The following is a 20,461-nucleotide window of genomic DNA, read 5'->3' on the forward strand; positions in this document are numbered from 1 at the left end:
AAAGATTCAAGAATTTTTACCCTTTTTTCCAATGGTGTTTGGCCATGATTTTCGATGAATATGAGAGGGGAAGATGGGTTTCTTTCGATGAAAAATGATGGCTGATGGTGGGGGTTTCATAAGGATCTTAGTCCCTTTATATAGAGGTAGAGGGGGGAAGAGTTAGACTCTCTCCCGGCCTTGGATTCCGACTCCGATTGGGAGTCAATCAGGGGAGAAAAGATGGGCATCTTCTCTCTATTTTGTTTCTTTATTAAGGCTACTTTAAGATTCATGCAATTGGATCTTAATTGATTGGGTATCATATTCTTTCCTTAAAAAAAATTTCATCCTCAAAATTTTTCTTACTTAAGTCTTTAAAAATTAAAATTATTTTTATTTCAAATCATAATTATCCTCAAATTTTAAAATCAAATCTTTCATTGTAATATCTTTCAAAATAAATTCTTGTTTGATTTCCTTAAAAATTATTCGGACCACTATGCTTCCGCTGCATATTCAAACTCAAATTCATCAATGTACTTATATTAAATTTAAGTTTCTGAGTTACTATAATCAATATAAGTTATTGTCCCAATATCCTTGGTGTCTCTCCACCTACACTCATATTGGATTCTATATATCATAATTTATCCACTTATGCTCTGATACCATATAAATTACTTTGACACTATTATAGTTGTTATGCTTTTGATTCGAGATCGTGAACCAAAGATCATGACAACCATCGCATACTCATGAAGAACTGTCCCCATAAGTATGCAAGGCATCTCATTACGATATCATAAAGTAATAGTAAAATAAAATTAAAATAATTAATATTCAATTTTAATTCAAATACTAAATCATATGTCTTATAAAATAAAATTTCATAGTTTTCCATCAACTTCAATAAATTCTAATCTAAAATAAAGATATTAAATTCTATTTTTAATTCTCTCTCCCATATAGAATCTCTAAGTGAAGTTAGTTTTCTAAATCTAAAAAAATAATAAAATATTGAGTAATGAGCTAGACAGCCTATTAAACAATATTACTTTAGCTTGATAAATTTAGCAATAATAATATATTGAAAAAAAAGATGCAAAGTACATCAATTCAAAATATACAATATTAATCAAATAAAATCTATGTATAATTATTTTTATTCATAAATTAATTTCTTTCAAAATATTATGTTTATCTCGACAGTCGTAAACTAAATCAGAGTACCAACATATAATCTCTACTGGCAGGATATTAAGTACTAGTGTTTAACTATCCCATTAGTAAGGTATCAAAATATCAATATTTAACCACTCCACTGATAGAATATTAAAGTATCAGTACATAATCTCCACTGATAGAGTATCAAAGTACTAGCTTTTAACCATCCTATTAGTGGGTATCACAATAATTATCAATATTTAATTATCCTATCAGTAGGGTATCAAAGTACCAACGACTAACCCCCATTGATGGGATTTGATACATAGTTAGACAGTGATTCAAAATTCATCTCAAATCAAAATATGTTTTTATATTTCAATTCAAAAAATCATAAATGAGGCGACATCGATATAATCCATAGCAAATTCAATACGATCGACCATAAATCACTTAATATTTCAAAGTATTATTCGGTAATTCAAAATGCATACATCATATTCGTAAATTATGAATAATCCAATACAGAAAATATTTTATACTTTACTAATAAATCTAAAAAAAGTGCAACATTACTTACTTAACATGTATTCCAATAAATTCATATAATTTCTTAAATTTCTTTTGTGAATCTTCAATTCATAAATCTCATCGCAGTATTCTACTGTCGAACATCTTCTTATCGAGATGATTATACCTTTTTATAGAATTAAGTCCACTAATTAAAAAGAATATGGATAATTAAGAAAGGTACAATTCATAGGTAGTCATATCGAATGGTTCGGATTAGTTGGTCATTTAACTTTATCTAAATAAGATTATAGTAAGATATAGGTAGTTCAACGGAGATCAAAGACGATCAAATCAATAATATTTGATAAGAGTGACGGTGGAGGCTGGTACGGTGCTCAACAATCAGAGATCAGTTAGATTAAATAATTTTATTTAATCAAGATTAGATTAAGATATAATTAACTCCATAAAAATCAACATAAATCAGATCTGATGGTATCCAGATCTGATCAAGATGGATACCGACATGCTATCCGACTATCACGGATTAGAGTTCTTTTTATTAAGGTCAGTTCAGAATTATTAAGAGAAGGATCTTTACTCGATCAATCTTAAAGAAATAATTTTATAAAGAGAAAAATAATTTTAGAGAGAGAAATTTTATAGAGAGAAATTAGAGAGAGAAAGTGAAACTTTTAGAGAGAGAAAGTGAAATTTTATAGAGAGAGAACGTAGGGTGCAAGCTCATAGAAGGGAGAGAAGGAAGAGAGAGAAACTCTCTCTTCTTTTCTTATCTTTTTCTTTTTCTTTTTTTTTTCTTTTTTTTTTCTTCCTTCTTCCCGTGGGTTCTTTACAAAATAGGGGACCATACCTTTCCCCTTTATCTTGAAACAGGGGGGGCATCTTCTCAGTGAAGGTGGTGGCTGAGGATGCAGGCCGCGGCAGCACAGGCAGAGGATCACCAATTGATGGTTGACAGTGGTAACTATCGCTAGAAAAATCAACAAAAATAGATGATAATCAAGGAAAAAGCAGAGGAATCAATCTAAGTCTTTTTTTTTTTTTTTTGATAAAATCTGGTGGTTCGCTAGCCAGAATCCATGACTTAGAGGTTAATGAATATGTAGAGAAAGATAAATCAAAAGATTTGAGAATTTTTACCTCTTTTTCCAGCAGTATTTTGCCCTGATTTTTGATGAATATGAGAGTGGAAGATGGGTTTCTTTCAGCAGAAAATGGTGGCTGTTAGTAGGAGTTTCACAAGGGTCTTGGTCTCTTTATATAAAGATGGAGGGGGGAAGAGTTAGACTCCCTCCCGACCCTAAATTCTGACTCCGATCGGAAGTCAATCAGAAAAGAAAGATCAACGGGGGAGAAGACAGGCATCTTCTCTCTGTTTTTTTTTTTTTTTTTATTCAAACTGCTTTAAGATTCATGCAGTCGGATCTTGATTGATTGGACCATATGCAAGGTTTGATGGTTTCATGAGATCATGTAGTTACAATGAGTAACATGTTAAAAACTGAATATTATTCACAGTTGCATATGGTTTGGAACTGAATAGTAGTTTATATAACATCCATGGTTTGCTGAATTAAGTATGAATAAGACTTAGCTTTTGAATTTAAATTGGGATGAGATGGGACTTATCCATTCATTTGCTTTATTTCCAATCACAATTTCATTATTTTCTTTTTAGAAAAACATGTCTAAATTAATAGATCTCTAGTTCAGACTCCATCCATTAATTAGTTGGTTGTAAATAATATTTCCATTATGTTCCAATTAGAAAAGATAGCTGGATGGATCGTCATTATTATTCATTATTTATCTAATAAAATTTTGAAATTAGCTAAAACTCAAAAATCAAATCCTAACTGCATGCATCACACAAGCTATCTAATTCTCAAAAGAAGTCTGTCGGCAGCAATAACTAAGAAAAATAGAGATTTGATATCAAGCTAGCATGGTTGGTTTAGGCTTGTGTGAGTTTTAAGCATGGTTTCAAAATAATGGCGTTACAAGCATTATAATAGCCGTTATAATGGTTTTGACCACCTTTTATTATATTATTAAGGTAAATAACATGAAAAAATATAATGACCATTATTTTCTATTATTTTTTGTTATTTTATGTCATAATGAATTGTTCTAACATAAATAACAGCCATTATTTTTATCTATACATTCTTTTTAATAAAATAATATTTATTCAAATTTAAATTTTTTTCCTCAAAATTCTCTCCAAAAATGATATACAGTCCAAGAAATATATGTTTTTTTATCAAATGAAAAGATAATGAAATCAATAACACTACCATATGTTATTTTTTGTTATCATACTGTTATAACAACTATGATCTTAATATTAAAATTTAGTAAGTTGCTTCTTGAGACAAATGGCAGTCGTTATTATAACCATCATAATGGTCAATAGTGGTTTTGGTAGGGAGCCGTTATAATGTGATAACATGCCAACTCAAATCACAGTTTCAAGGGAAAGAAATTTAAACTACTAAGCAAAAATTATTAAAGGTAAGAATAATTTTGAAAACAAAAGCCTTGGGAAGCTAGGAGGCTAATCTATCTAAGTAAAACTATTAGTTTATTGCCTCGCCAACAAAAGGGCTGTAGAATCTAAAAGACTCCAGTCTCGCTGTAGCTCTCAAAGTCAACTATATAAGACTCGTGCAAAATCTAAAATCTACCATGCAAGAAAAATTTAAAGAACAAATGCGGGTTAACATGCACTCAAGAGAAAACAAACTAGTTCCTGCATCTAATCAAAGATGATGGGGAAGAGGGTTTTGAGAGGGAATATGTGTGAGAAGTAAACCATCAAGATGAATTTTTGTGGTATAGTAGACAAAGAGGGTGCCTCTTAAATAGGAAAAAAAAGATGGTGAGATGCGGTTGTTCGGCGCAAAATGACGCCTCATTTGAGATGTGATTGGGGAGAAGACTCGAAATCTGTACAAGGGAGGAGCTTGCGAGCAGACTCCAAAGACTTCTAAAGCTTTCAAGGGTTTTTTAAGAATTTGGAAACTTTTTAATCAAATATGCTGATTGAAGCTAACATACATGAGATGATTTGGATGTTTCCTTACCAAATACAGTGACTATTATGATGTAAAAGAAAAAGATAGGAACTGACTTGTAATTTGGAAAAACAATAGTGAATTTTCTGCCAAAAAAAAAAATCCATAATAAAATAAGTTTTACAAAATTCTCTGATTTTGGAAGGAACACCAAGTAGTGGTGGCCTTCTTATATTTCAATTATGGTGTTTCTTTCCAAATAGGGCTTTTGAGGCAAACTTCAGCATGGCGGTGTTTGGAGAGTGGCCCTAGCACTCGTTCTCACCACCAGGTCCAGGTTTCTGATGTGGACTTGAGCGGGCCGAGGCAGATATTGTGAGGCCGAAATCTCGCCACGTAAAAGACGTCACGTGCCGGCCTTTGGATTAACGAATCCCAGTTCACGGATAGGCGCTGCTTCCCGGCACCTTCTCAGCAGTGGCCCCACGTCGGACCAACCAAATCATGGGATACCAAACCAAGCCACTCCTCGTCTCCCCCAAAAACAATGTTTGGTACAGCTGCAAAAATCCATTCGTTTGGTGAAAAAAGCTTTTAATTTATTAATAAATTTTATTTTTACTTTGATTTTTCACATCTTCTCACAAATAATCAAATTAGTAAAACATTATTACCGTCAAAATCTAAACACCAATCAACCTGCATGAGAGGAAGAAGCGTCAATTTGCACATATATAAAAAAAGTAGGAAATCGCTTAAGCTGATCTGCTCGAAGGCTTTTGATAGTTAAGTTAGAAAGAATTTTAAAAAATAAATTCTGAAATAAAGAGAGTAAAAAATATTATACGGTATTATATACGAACATATTACATTAAATTTTTGTTTTAGTAAATACGTCAAGTCATTTTTATACATGAGGAGTTCTGGTCGTGTATGCATACTTGTAAACTCATAATTGACAGGTTGGATCCAAGTCAATGAAATATTATTTAATTATTTACATGATAGTTAATTTTATAATATGAGGAGTATAAGGATTCCAGTCATTCATCTTGTATATCAATATTAATGAGGAAGAAGAATTAACAACTTCACTTTTGTAGCATATCCATAAAATAATCTTTTATTTTTACAAATATTTTTTGTCATAATTTTCAATATTATTTTTATATGTTGCTCCTTCATTAGTTCATACATCCAACAACAAGAATTATAACCTTATAATATCACATTTTATATTTTTTTTTCAAATATTTGACATATTTTCCCAATTTATGGAGATTTTGCCAGCCAGGTTCTCTTACCAGGTTTCGTAAATAAGTCCTACATTCGTCACATTTGGGGCTTATGGCATTTTACAGGAGTTTTACGAACTCAGTGGTTTTAATCTCGGGAAGAAATAAATAAATAAAATCAAGTACTCTCTTGTACGGAGGTTTTATCATTTCCTCCCCGTAAGTTTGTGTTCCGTGAGAAAATTGGATAAGAGTGTAAAAAATTAAGCCTTTTTATTCTGATTTCACAAGCAGGGCTTAACTTTCAGGAAAAATGGAAGATTTCAACCAAAATTGATGGCATGGAACGAATGAATACGGCATTCACGTGTGTTTGTCCGCTGCCATCGGTGAAGGTTCCCGTCCTCATTTGCTCCTCTTGTACGTCCTCTCCCTGTGATGCTAATTTTCTTTCTTTTTATCATCTGAGATTGGTCTCTTTTTTCTCCAAGGTAACTTCTTTTCGTGCTTAGAATCCGAAAGATTTCCATTTTCATGTCGCCTAATTGAATTCAGGATTTCCTTTTTAATTGTTACTGCGTAGACAACAATTCTTCCAGCAAATGATATGATATGGTTCGGAAAAATGAAAGCTTTTTTCATAGATAGTTGAATAAAGGGATAGTTTATCAGATTTTAGGGTGGTCTTCTAATCTTTTTGTCCCTCCTCCTTGTCCTGGATGGGTTTTTGAGCGATTTATGGGGTTTTAGAGGGAGTAAGTGAGAAAACCACCTCTCCCAATTCTTCTAGCAGAATCTGATCTCTTTCCCTCTCCTTCTTTTCCTCTGCTTCGTTTTACTTTTTCTTCTTTCCCTCGGAATAGCATCGTCCTTTCCGTCTTATCCCGATCAAGTCTTTAGTTTCAGCACCTGAATTTGCCATTTGTTTAAGGTTCCAAAGTTGTCTCTTCCATGCGCCCAGGTGAAATTCTGAGTTCAATCTCAGCCCACTTGGTGCAGTTTTGGAGTTCCATTCGGAAAAATTAAAACATTACACTTGGTGTTTGATATTAGGTCCAACTGAATTTCTCTGCATGTTATTTCTGAATCAGGAAATGGATATTCTTAGGTATTTGCAGTGTTGCTTTTGGTGAGGCTTGGTTTTATCAGAAGAGGGGGGAGGAATTGGGGAAGAAGGGGGATGAAAGATGTCGTCTAGGTCGAACAGAGCGACCTGTTCACAGAGCAGCTCATCACGGTCCAAGCACAGTGCTCGTGTGGTTGCTCAGACCTCCTTGGATGCAAAGCTCCATTCTGTGTTTGAGGACTCCGATCAGCCATTTGATTACCCTATGTCGATTGGTGCTGCCAATCGGTCGAGCGGTGCTGAGAGCTGTGGCATCCCCTCCTCCACGGTCTCTGCTTACCTTCAACAGATGCAGCGGGGAAAGTTCATCCAGCCCTTTGGCTGCTTGCTTGCCATTGATGACCAGACGTTCACCATCATTGCATATAGTGAAAATGCCCTGGAGATGCTGGACCTGACGCCTCATGCTGTCCCCAGCATCGAGCAGCGAGAAGCCTTAACGATTGGTACGGATGTCCGAACTCTCTTCCGATCTCCGAGCTCTGTTGCCTTGCAAAAGGCTGCAAGCTTTGGAGAGGTTAATCTCCTTAACCCAATACTAGTACATTGCAGAAGCTCAGGGAAGCCTTTTTATGCAATAATGCACAGAATTGATGTGGGATTGGTTATAGACTTGGAGCCTGTGAACCCTGCTGATGTGCCAGTGACTGCAGCTGGAGCACTTAAATCCTACAAACTAGCTGCAAAAGCCATTTCAAGATTGCAGTCTTTGCCCAGTGGAAATATCTCTCTCTTATGCGATGTCTTGGTTCGAGAAGTAAGTGAGCTGACAGGCTATGATAGGGTGATGGCTTATAAATTCCATGAAGATGAGCATGGTGAAGTTATAGCTGAATGTAGGAGATCAGATTTGGAGCCGTACCTTGGATTGCATTACCCTGCTACTGATATTCCACAGGCTTCAAGGTTTCTGTTCATGAAGAATAAAGTTAGGATGATATGTGATTGTTCTGCTCCACCAGTAAAAGTAATCCAGGATAAGAAATTGGCTCAGCCTCTCAGTTTGTGTGGGTCAACATTAAGAGCTCCTCATGGATGTCATGCTCAGTACATGGCTAATATGGGTTCGGTTGCTTCTCTCGTAATGTCAGTCACAATCAATGATGATGATGATGAAACAGGCAGCGAACAGCAGCAGAAGGGGAGGAAGCTCTGGGGATTGGTGGTTTGCCATCACACTAGCCCAAGGTTTGTTCCTTTTCCACTCAGATATGCCTGTGAATTTTTGTTGCAAGTTTTTGGCATACAGCTTAACAAAGAGGTAGAGTTAGCAGCTCAAGCAAAGGAGAAACATATCCTTCGAATGCAAACTCTTCTATGTGATATGCTTCTCCGAGATGCCCCGATTGGAATTTTTTCACAGTCACCGAATGTTATGGATCTTGTTAAATGTGATGGTGCGGCTCTCTATTACCGGAACCAGTTTTGGCTGTTGGGAACAACACCTACTGAGGCACAGATAAGGGATCTTGTTGCATGGCTTCAAGAGTACCATGATGGCTCTACAGGCTTAAGTACTGACAGCTTAACAGAAGCAGGTTATCCAGGTGCTGCTGACCTAGGAGATGCAGTATGTGGCATGGCTGCAATTAAAATTACTTCCAAGGATTTTATCTTTTGGTTCCGGTCACACGCAGCAAAAGAGATCAAGTGGGGTGGTGCCAAATATGAACCTGACAATAGAGATGAAGGAGGACAGAAAATGCATCCAAGATCTTCATTCAAGGCCTTCTTGGAGGTGGTGAAGCGAAGAAGTCTTCCTTGGGAAGATATTGAAATGGATGCAATCCACTCCTTGCAGCTCATATTGCGTGGATCACTGCAAGATGAGATTGTGAATGATGACTCCAAGACCATAGTAAATGCACCATTAGATGATGCAAAGAAGATACCAGGTGTGGATGAACTGCGTACGGTTACAAATGAAATGGTTCGTCTAATTGAAACAGCAACAGTGCCAATTTTTGCTGTTGATGCCTCGTGGAACATAAATGGCTGGAATACTAAGGCAGCAGAATTGACCGGATTGTCTGTGAATGAAGCTATTGGTATGCCTCTAATTAATGTTATTGAGGATGATTCAGTTGAACTGGCAAAAAATGTGCTATGCTTGGCTTTGCAAGGTGATAAGTTTTCTTCATTTTGCTTCTATGTCTTTAACTTTTCTTTTAGAAGAGCTTCCATATCATTTTAAGTTATATTGTTGCCTATCCGTCTGTAATTATTGTCCAAGCTTGTGCAGATTGCACTTGCATCTTGCCTTATATGCTGTTTGTTTCATTTTAATGACAGGAAAAGAGGAGCAAAATATAGAAATCAAGCTTAAAACATTTAGATATCAAGAAAGCACTGGGCCTATAATCTTGGTGGTTAATGCATGCTGTAGCCATGACATGAAGGACAATATTGTGGGAGTCTGCTTTGTTGCACAAGATGTGACAGGGCACAAAATGGTAATGGATAAGTATACTCGCATTCAAGGTGACTACATTGCAATAGTGAGAAATCCGACTGAACTCATCCCTCCAATTTTTATAATCGATGAGTATGGTTGCTGTTTTGAGTGGAATTCAGCAATGCAGAAGTTATCAGGTTTAAATAGGGAGGTTGTAATCAATAAGATGCTTGTCGGGGAGGTGTTCGGCCTCCACCATTTTGGCTGTAGGGTCAAAGATCATGACACATTAACCAAGCTCAGGATAATGCTGAATGGTGTGATTGCAGGCCAAGATGCAGAGAAATTATTATTTGGGTTCTTTGACATCAATGGCAAGTATGTTGAAGCATTACTTTCCGCCAATAAGAGGACAAATTCAGAGGGTAGAATCACAGGTGTCTTATGCTTTCTGCATGTGGCCAGCCCAGAACTCCAACATGCTCTGCAGGTACAAAAAATGTCTGAGCAGGCTGCAATGAACAGTCTAAAGGAATTAGCTTACCTTCGCCAAGAAATAAGGAACCCTTTTAATGGGATTGTATTTACTCGCAATTTGATAGAGGCTACTAATTTAAGTGAGGAGCAGAAGCAACTTCTTAGGACAGGTGCCCTTTGTCAAGAGCAGATGACAAAGATCTTGGATGACATGGATTTAGAAAGCATTGAGCAATGGTATGCCTCTTCCACTTTTAGTTCATTTTATGGCATTGGTATGAAGCATTTAGTCATATAGTTGGCTGTTCTTCACATTCTAGAAACTTATTCTGATCTCTGAAATTTTACGGTCTCTTTGTGATGGACTCTTAAAGAAGCTATGACCAAAAAAGTCATGAACTGCTAGACATTCTAATTTTCCTGTTGTTTATTTGCAGTGTAATGGTTGTTTAGGAAGGAAAAACGTGGCTTATAAGTACAGGAATAGAAAACTGAGCTCAGCATAAAGCAAAATTGAACTCATAAACTGCCAGCATCTTTCCCTCTATTCTTGTCGTAATATCAGGATCAGAAACCTTTACTCCGCAATGCTCTTTCAACTGTGCTCAACCATTTCTTTCCCCCTCATCTCCCACTACAGCTTCTGCCAAACAGCTAACTATGATCACTGTAATAAAATGGTTAACTTGCCTTTGTTATTTTGCAATGTTTAATTGCCTAGCTGCTCAGGAAGAAACAGGAGGGAATGACTGAGTAGTAGACAGGAAGTACATACATAAGCACACTTAGCTCCAAGCAGAGTTGAATTCTCAACCTTCCCTGGCCTTGATACCAGGGCAAGCAATCTGTGATTCTATGAGCTGATCCTTATCTTGGATATAACAGTTGTTTTGTTTCATTATGCCTACATTTTCATACCGCTGACCATTAAGCCCATCAATCAATCAAGATAATTTCTTCATTGAAATTATTACTTGTTACAAGTTATTGCTTCTTGTTTATATATATCTTCCAGAAGATATTAGTGTTCATTTTGCAAACCCTTTGGAGATCTTGATCTAGCGTGCGTGCAATAGATAAACAATCTGTATTATTTAAGTAAAAACATTGGAGGTAGATATTATTTTGCATAGATGTAGGCATGGCTAGCCTGCTTACTATATTTAGAAAACTCGAACAGCTCTTATTGATCTATATACCTACCTATTAATTTATCTATTTTTCTTGTATTTATTTATTTCTTCTTCTTCACTGCCCCTTGCGCATGGGCCATACCCATGCTAGGGATAGACTGCAATTATATAGAATCTCCTTGACACAAAAAAATGCTTTCTTCAACCCCTCTCTCTCTCTCCCCTCCCCCATCTTTCTCCGGCTCTGTTTACGTGCATGAACATGTGTGATGCACATGATTATGTGCATATCTGGAGTTGCAAAACATTGTATGATGTGGCATTGTGTCAAAGGCCTTTTGTCTGTTAAGAATTATATTATTATATTTATTGACTGTACTTTCAAACATAAAAGTAGAATACTATCAAAAAAGGCATAGGCATAACATTTTTTAGTTGCTAAATTGCTAATATCAGGAAAAATCAGATGTTAACATGCATTATGTTTTTTTTGAGGAAAATTAACATGCATTGTGTTAAGGAGGCATAATTATTCATGGGAAATAACAAACCTGCTAACAGCAATTTATGAGATAGCATGATGTGATACTTATTTGTGTGGTTTTGTTTTTATTTCTAATGGAGGAACTGAATAAATAGAGTCAAGTTGGATGATTCTGACTACTCCTGCATAGACATAGATGAGAACTTTTTGATACTTTATTTTGTTTCTGGTAATTTTAAATTGAAATTAAGGCAAGCTAAGTGCCCATTAGATATTGTTGTTTTCGTTTTTGTTTCTGTACAATTTAATGAAATATCACCCATATAGATTGATGTTGAAGATAGCATTTGCCCAGAACTTCTGCTATTCCTTGTTTTTGTTTTCACTTTTTGAAGGAAATAAAACTTTAATACCAAATCCTCCAAAGATTTCACTGACAATTTAAGAAAACCATAGAGGTTTCATCATACATGGTTTTCAGTTTAGTTCATTTTTCTTCTTGTGTTCTTGAAAATGAAAACAAGAACAAAAGCAATGCCAACCAGGCCCTAAAATTAATAAGTATTTAAAATTCATCAGTCCAAAAAAACCAATCCGATAATAGCATGGAAAATGTCCATTTGAACACATATGGAATTTAAATTATTTTATTGCTTTTCCTTATTCTCTGTTATGACAATTTAGTTTGTTCTATATCAGTAGTTAGCTTAGTCTTTAGGATATTACTGCTAAAATTGCACGTGTTGTTCTCAATATATAAGATATTAATTGGATAAAGTTACAGGAACTATGAATATTAAGTAGGAGTAACAATTAAAGCATAACTGATATAATGCAATATCTAAAGCATGATTTATCTGTCTTGGGCAAAATCCAAGTGGCTTTTGTCCAAGATATTAGTTTAAATTATTTTCATTGAAAACAGTTTACAGGCTGTAACATTTTTTTGCACTTCTATATTTCCTTTTAGATTAACAGGCTGCATTTTGTACAAAAGACTTCTTTCATAAGAACATAGACCCTCACATAGACTAAGCCACAAGTATGGAAGGAAAAATATTGGAGACAAAGTCCTTTTTATTTGCGGTATCAAACTCATTCCTAAACCACAATCCTACTCTATTCCTCACACTCTTTCCCTATCTGAACTGTAAGCATGGTAGTACTCATGGTTCCCTTTGCTGGATTTTGCTACCCCTGCCACTTAGGTAAAGATGCCAATATTTTGACCTTAAATGAAGATTTTGTATAGAACAAGTGACAGTGTTAGATGAAGGTATCAGGAGCAGGTGACTGTGTACATACACACATACATACATACGGTCACCTGCTCTATGTGTGTGTGGTGTGTGTGGTGTGTGTAGAGAGAGAGAGAGAGAGAGCAGGTGACTGTCTGTACGAAGAATTATATGAAAAGAAATATCCTTTTTTTCAGTTCTTGTCTATATACAGCATGGATATGTAATAAACATCAAAATCTGAGTAAAATAAGTTTAAAATAATATATGCTAGATATTATAGCATATAGAACTGTGCACATATAGCATATAGAAACATGCAGACCATAAAGCTAATCAGTTGCACTCAAGATTTGTGATCGCTGTACTGGGACCCTATACCAGTACTATCCTGTAAATGCACCAGTACGCCCGATATGCAAGCCAGTTCAGCATATAGGCACTCGATATGCCCCCCCCTACTGCATACTGTTTCAATACCACTATAGTACTGTATAGTCGGTACATATCGGTACCAACTGGTATGGCATAGCATAGCTGCACTACTTGCCTCATTCTTTGTGGAGAATAGCAGCTTGGTGTTATCTTTTGCATATAGGGCTGAAACTGGATCGAATACGGATTGGATACCAGCATATCCATATCTATATTTATTTTGTTTGACAAGTACAAATATAGATATGGATATTATTCGGATGCAAAAATTTATTTCATATTTGTGTTAAACGGATATGGATACACTTCGAATACTAAAAGTATGGATATAATTATGGATATAAGTTGGATAATTAAATTTTATGACTATAAAATAAAGATATTACTAAATAGATGATAAATCGAGTCAATAGCATGTTTATATGATTGTATATTTTCTTTATGTTAGAATTATAATTTATTTAGGAAGTTCTTATATGGGAAGGATATATTTGGTATATCTTTAAGTATAGTATATGCTTGCTTTTCAAGTATGTACTTCTCTTCTTTGTACTTGTTTCTCCATCTATTTAAAGAGATGAGATCTTATCAATGAATTCAATTTCTTTGAGCTTTTCCTTTCTAACATAGTATCAGAGCACACTGCCGCCGTGCCTCCTCCTCTAGCCGCCGCCCCTTCTTCCACAAAATGCCGCCATCCCTCCTGCATCCAACCCTAGCTGCAGTAGCCCTCCACCTTTCTTTTTCCAATCAGCCTCCAACCCTAGTCGCAGAAGCCCCTTGGTCCTCCTTCCTTCCACAGCCCCTCTTCTACGTCGCAGTCCCTCTTTTTTGTCAGCAACCTTTCCATGTCGCAGCCCCTCCTCTTCGCCGGCAACTTTCAAAGCCCTAGCCGCCACCTCCTCCACTCTTCCAAGCCCTAGCCGCACCGGGTTCCAACTTTCTTCTCAAAATTCTAACTACCTCTTCCCTTCTCAAAACCTTTTAAACCACTATCGCCACCACCCTTTACCATCTTGGAGGTCTGATTAATGCTTCTGCATGTTGTCTACTAAAATCTGCTTATGATTCTGCAAGATTGGCTAAAGGATCTTCTATGCATCCCAAGCAGCACTTTTTTCTTGGACAAATCGACATAGGTTCCTTTCCTATGCCATGCAAAATCTTTTAACTGTCTTTCTGGCTATCTACTAATCACGAAAGCAGCATACCGCCTATGATTTCTCTGGCTGCCATGTAAAAATATCCTTCTTTCCCTCTTTCACTATCTGGCTATTTGCTGGTTTTTGTTCTCCTATTTGGCTATTATGGCATCCTCAAATAATGGCAACAAACAACTCTTGACGCTTCTAACTCCCAATGCTGACACTATGATAAGGAATTTGACAGCAACTACAGTGAAGCTTAGTGGCACTATCTTTTATGGGTCCAATCGTTCATATTATTTATTAGTGCCAAACGAAAGGCACGATATCTGACTGAAGATCCTCCAAATACCACAGATCCCACCTATGACGACTAGCTGGTTAGTGACTATTGTGTCATATCATGGTTGTTGAATAGCATGGCAAAAAAGGTTAGTGTTGGTGTCATTTCTGTAGATGGCTAAATAAATCTAGAACACTCTCAAAGAAATATATGGCCGTGAGAAGAACATTTCAAGGGTTTTTGGACTCTATGAGCAATTCTTCCAATTGCAGCAAGGTGATCAACCTATAGCTAATTACTATGCCTCTCTGCGAGGTATTCTTGATGAATTAGATTTACGTCAGCCTCTTGTTCTGAATCCACAAAAGTTAAAGGACTATCATGAAGGTTTGGCAGTCGCTAAATTTCTCTCCAGATTGAACCATCGTTAGTTCATCAAATTCATGATCAGATTCTTGCTGGTGATTCAGTTTCTTCTCTGTCTGCAATCTTCTCTAGAGTTCTACGTGTCTTCACTAGAACTATATTAGCCTCCACCCCTACATATTGGATGGAGCACTCGGCTATGGCTGTTGGTGGCCGCAATCGAGACCATGGTCAAGGATGTGGTAGAGATTCAAGGGAAGGATATGATGTTGGCCGTAATGTCCGCTCGCCTCTGACAAGGGACCACGTCACTGTTCACATTGTGAGTGCAACAATCATATATCTAAAAAATGTTGGCTCAAGTTTGGCAAACTTGACTGGGCACAGTTGGTTTCTACATAAACTACATCTGATATTCCTGTTCCACCATCCATGGCTCCTTCGACCATGATGCAAGTCCCTCAGCTGAGTATGAGAAATTTTGCAGTTCCAATTTGCTCAAAATACACAAACAGCTACTCATGCCACCACTTCAGATACTAGTGCATTTGTTGCTTCCTCCACTAATTTCTGGGTATTAGATTCAGAAGCGTCATGTCATATGATAGGTATAAACATCAATTTTACTTGTCTAGTTTTAGTCCTACTTCCTTCTGTGGCTATTGTTGATCGCTCTTCTTGTCCTATTCTGGGTGAGAGAGTTGTTCGTGCTTCCTCATCACTTTTCTTAGATCATGTGCTTTATATTCTGAAGTTCCTATTAGCCTTTTATCCTTTAGCCAACTAACTAAATCTCATAATTGCTCTGTGACATTTTTTTCTACTTATTGTGCTTTTTAAGATCTTCAGATTGGGACGAGGATTGGTTTGGGGTGTGAGAAAGATGGCCTCTATTATCTTGACAATGCTGCATCTACCCATGGTTTAGCTGTGGTTTCTTTGTCGTCATCTATCTCTCCATTGTTGTGGCACTACCAATTAGGCCACCCTTCATTATAGAAGCTACGACAAGTTTTGCCTGTTGTGTCATCTATTTCTTTCTTGGAGTGTTGAGTCATGTCAATTGGGTAAGCACCATCATGCCTCCTATCCGACTTGAGTCAATAATCATAACTCCCTCCCTTTTGAGTTAATTCATTCTGATGTCTAGGGTCCATGTATTCCTGTTGCTGGCTTTAGATGTTTTATTATCTTTGTCGATGATTATTATAGAATGACTAGGTGTATATGTTGAAAGATAGGACACAAGTTCCTGATGTTCTCAAAATCTTTTGTAATGAAATAAAAATCCAGTTCTCCACTTCCATGCATGTTCTTCACATTGATAATGCTCTTGAATTTTTGACTCATGATGTTTCTCAATTCTGCTATATCCATAGTATTTTACATCAGACCACTTGTGCCCACACCTCTCAATAAAATGGTATTGCTGAAAGGAAACATCAGCACTTGATGTTGCTCATACTCTCATGATTCAAATGCATGTACGGAAAAATATTTGTGGGTAGATGCTATTTATGTGCTTGTTATCTAATTAATCGAATGTCATCATTAGTTCTCCATGGGGATATTCCTTACCCATGCCTCTATCCTGACAAACCCGTTTTCTTCTTTACTGCACGTGTATTTGGGTGTGCCTATTTTGTACAGAATTTTCACCTTGGTCTTGATAAATTATCACCAGGGCAGTCAAGTGTGTCTTTATGGGATATTCTCATATGCAAAAGGGGTATAGGTGTTATGATCCGGTGATCAGGAAGTATCACACATCTGCGGATGTTATCCCTTTTTCTTTGGCGGATATAGATACGGATACAGACATCAGTTAGATCTTCAAATTTTTATCCATATCCGGATCAATTCGGATACGAAAATGGATCTAGAAAGATATTATCCATACCACTTTCACCCCTATTTGCATATTATTATTGGCTTATGGTGTGAACAAGAGATTCTATCTCCTTAGTGCATAAGGGATATCAAATCTCAATATATTTTCTGGTTTTTGATGAATGAATGTGTTCTTGGATCTGGATTGCATCACAGCAGCTGAATGCTTACTTTTAAAATATATTCATTTGAGAAGAAAACCTTGTATTTGAAAATGAAAATTGACATTTTATGGAAAAGAGATGAAGATTAATAATGAACTTTTCTTTTGCAAAAACAAAGGGGCATCTATATCCGTGCATAGATTAGTGTGGTAACAATTTTGAGTTCTATTTTGTCATCATAAGTATATTTTTACAGTGAAAACTCGGACCTGATATGCCACAGGATGTAGGTAGGCACATCTCTGCCCAGAAATGCTTGCTGATTGTACTCTGCATGTTTCACTTGGTGAATAGTCCATTGATTCAAAGTTGCAATGACACTAGTGTCTTCATAGGCATAATATATTGATTGTTGCATATAGTTACTACTGTCAATCCGATAATTCTCTTATGTTTTGTTTTCTGCTAGAGTCTCAATGCTTATTCTTGCTCTTTGAAATCCTTTTGTCCCTGTTGTTGCCCAGTTGCTCCTCTAGGTCGTTTCACTTGTTCCCATGATCAAGCTCACTCCAGTTGAAACCATCAGAAATGGTTCTAAGATTCTGGAATGGCTTGACTAAAAAGTTGGCTATTTTACAGAGCTCCATAGTTATATAAGTCCTTAGACCCGATAAGCTTATGCTATAGTATCTGCTGTATGTTTTGTTTGAATGATGAGCAATTTAACACATTTCTCTACAAAGAGCAACAAGTTTCCGGTAAGATGGAAAAGAATTGGAAATCCCAGCAAAAATACCAGAAAAGATGAAGACAAAGGATATTTGTTCACTCGTTCATATGATGCAAATTTGTATTATCTTTGGTTTGATAAAGTTATTCATACAAGAATTTGATACTCCATTGCTCCAGTTAAAAATATTTAAAGGCATCTCTCTGCAATATTTTTCATCTTATAGCCAACTGTTTCCTTTCCTCTTCAATTTCAAATTCATATGACTCTTGTTTACCCTTTCACTTGGTTGCACAAGATCAACACTCACTAGGAAGCTTTTCATCTTTCATTACAATTTTTATGATCTGAACAGCTACATGGAGCTCAACACAGTAGAGTTTAACCTTGGGGAAGCTCTGGATGCAATCATGATGCAGGGAATGTCTCTAAGCAGAGAGCGGCAGGTGCCACTTGTTCATGATTGGCCTGCAGAAGTGTCCTCCATGTTCTTATATGGTGATAATCTGAGGCTTCAGCAGGTTCTATCAGACTTCTTGTTGAATGCACTTCAGTTCACAACCCCTACTGTAGGATCAATTTTGCTCCAAGTCCTTCCAAGAAAGGAATTTATAGGAACTGGAGTGCAGATCGTTCACCTTGAATTCAGGTAATCTACTCTTCAATGATTTGTTGTGAAGTTTGTCTAAAAGATTGCTTATTTTATAACTACATAACTTGAAGATGCACATATTTTATCTGGTAGATGGTGCTGGACCTTGCAAAGGAAATTGAATCTTATTTTGGGTAGGCTAGTGTAAATAATTTAATCTTATATTGGGCAGGCTAGTGTAAATAAACTGAATTCTGGTCACTTTGTCTCAATTCTTTTTAACTGGACATTGATGCATGTTTTGTATGCATGGAAGCATCACACAAAGATTACTTGCATACAACAAAAGTAAAAGATTGTCCATGACCTATTTGAATTTTTCACCTTCACATGAGCAAATTGTATTGCTTTAGGAATAGGTGAAGGGAATGAGAATACTGGTATGAGCTTCCATTAAAAGAACCACATCTCAGGGCCCTGCAGATGTGTTTGATAATCACGAAAGTTTTAGTTTCTTGGAGAACAAGGTACTGATTTTTGGAAAAATATATCTTCCACAGGTCGTAGAATGTGTCCAATACTTGAGAATCTGGAAGCAAGCCATATCTATGTTCAAACTGGAATGAGATTTGTTTTTTTGGGCAAAATTTTGAATCTTCTTATCTAATATTAGCAGGGTCTGTTTGCAGGATTGTTCATCCAGCACCTGGAATCCCCGAGGCTTTGGTACGGGAGATGTTCCACCATAGCCAGGGCATATCAAGAGAAGGCCTTGGCTTGTACATCAGCCAGAAACTTGTGAAAACAATGACTGGGACAGTACAGTATCTTAGGGAAGCTGAGAGATCATCTTTCATAATTCTAGTGGAGTTTCCCTTGGTTCACAACACCTGTAGGAGATGATTTCATTTATAGGAGAAATCAGTCCTTACCTAATGGTCACCTTCCCTCAGATCACTCCATCTTCAATTGAATAGAGGCCTGCGATTGAGCTGCAAGAATTAGCACACAGTTGGTAACAATGTTGATAAGGGAAGCAAACAGTGGGTAAGTGGCATGCACTGACAACTCCAGTTTCAGTTCTTGCTTGAAGGTTGAATGTATGTCTTTTCTTAAATAAGTTATTGTACTGTGTATGAATTTGCAAGAAATAAATGCAGAGTATGCTTTTAATCTTTAGTATTTTCTCTTCGCCAACACTTTATGTGGAAGCTTATGCTCGTTACTTTTGTCATTCAGCACATTCGAAGAGAGGGTTCACTTTGATATCTTGTCGATTCTAGGTGGATCTTCCACCAGATAGCACAATATGTATGACACAAGGCCTTTTAATTCCATCCGATTATAATAGGGACAGGAACCAGAGATGTGCAGTTGACTGAATGCTTGTGAGAACTGATCGGGACGGATATTTGTGCATGAAAAGCTGAAAGAGAATATTAGTGGAATTTAGTATAAAAGGAGTAACCATGGTGCTGGAAAAATTTTATTGCTGCAAGACTCTGGAGGGAAGTGAATGAGGTCAGTCTCGAATCGAACTAGAGAGTTAAGAGTCGAGTTGAACCAGTGTAGATCGTGATCAAACCTGCAAAAGAAGTCTTAAAATCATGGGGTATCCTCTGATGCTTAAGTCGGTCGAGATGTTGAAAACAGGTGATGGAAATAGAGAAGTAGAAATTAAGAAATGAGTTTGAAGATGGATAGGAGTGGAGAGAACTCTGATTTGTCTCGGTGAGAAATTTAGCAGAGTTTTGTCTCTGTCAATTCAGACTTACCTCCTGAAAAGTATCCTATCCTTTTTTATATAGAAGGAGCTCGTTTGGACCTTAAGAAAAATTTGTTAGATTGTTAGAGATCTGTTAAGCCGTTAAAAATTTGTTAGGCTATTAGGTTGTAATAACAGAATGACCAGCTGTGCAAAGATCGTGGGGCAATTGCCCACGTGGCGATGAATTGGAACATAGCTGGAAGACAGTTAATGCAAGCTAGATGACAGCTGTCGGAAAATTGTATGTACCTCTGACGGTACGTCGGCAACAGACCGATGTGGAATAGCTGATATCAGTGAATATCCGAATAGGGCATCATACTTTTAGTGTTAATAATCACATCGGCTAAGATGTTGCGGATC

The 20,461-nt window shown here is 36.6% G+C and overlaps 1 protein-coding gene across 3 annotated transcripts; it reads left to right on the forward strand.

The window, feature by feature from the left end:
• The first annotated feature begins 6,074 nt into the window (after positions 1 to 6,074).
• Positions 6,075 to 19,509, forward strand: LOC105033216 (phytochrome C). 3 transcript variants are annotated; one of them, XM_010907920.3, is made up of 5 exons: positions 6,075 to 6,423; positions 7,024 to 9,181; positions 9,351 to 10,167; positions 18,094 to 18,387; positions 19,020 to 19,509. In XM_010907920.3, exons 2-5 carry the CDS (start codon positions 7,120 to 7,122, stop codon positions 19,231 to 19,233), a joined length of 3,387 nt encoding a protein of 1,128 aa, XP_010906222.1. In that variant the 5' UTR covers positions 6,075 to 6,423; positions 7,024 to 7,119; the 3' UTR covers positions 19,234 to 19,509. The 3 variants fall into 3 exon arrangements, with proteins under 3 accessions (XP_010906222.1, XP_073107517.1, XP_010906221.1); XM_073251416.1 differs by having other exon boundaries at positions 6,075 to 6,352; positions 7,041 to 9,181; XM_010907919.4 differs by having other exon boundaries at positions 6,076 to 6,352.
• The last annotated feature ends 952 nt before the right edge of the window (positions 19,510 to 20,461 follow it).

Source organism: Elaeis guineensis, chromosome 2, assembly GCF_000442705.2.
Source record: "Elaeis guineensis isolate ETL-2024a chromosome 2, EG11, whole genome shotgun sequence".
Taxonomy (NCBI): domain Eukaryota; kingdom Viridiplantae; phylum Streptophyta; class Magnoliopsida; order Arecales; family Arecaceae; genus Elaeis; species Elaeis guineensis.

Coding starts and splice junctions, on each gene's coding strand:
- LOC105033216 (XM_010907920.3), top strand. CDS start 7,120: ATGTCGTCTAGGTCGAACAGAGCGACCTGTTCACAGAGCAGCTCATCA. Junction 10,168..18,093: donor TTAGAAAGCATTGAGCAATG/GTATGCCTCTTC, acceptor TGATCTGAACAG/CTACATGGAGCTCAACACAG. Junction 18,388..19,019: donor ATCGTTCACCTTGAATTCAG/GTAATCTACTCT, acceptor GTCTGTTTGCAG/GATTGTTCATCCAGCACCTG.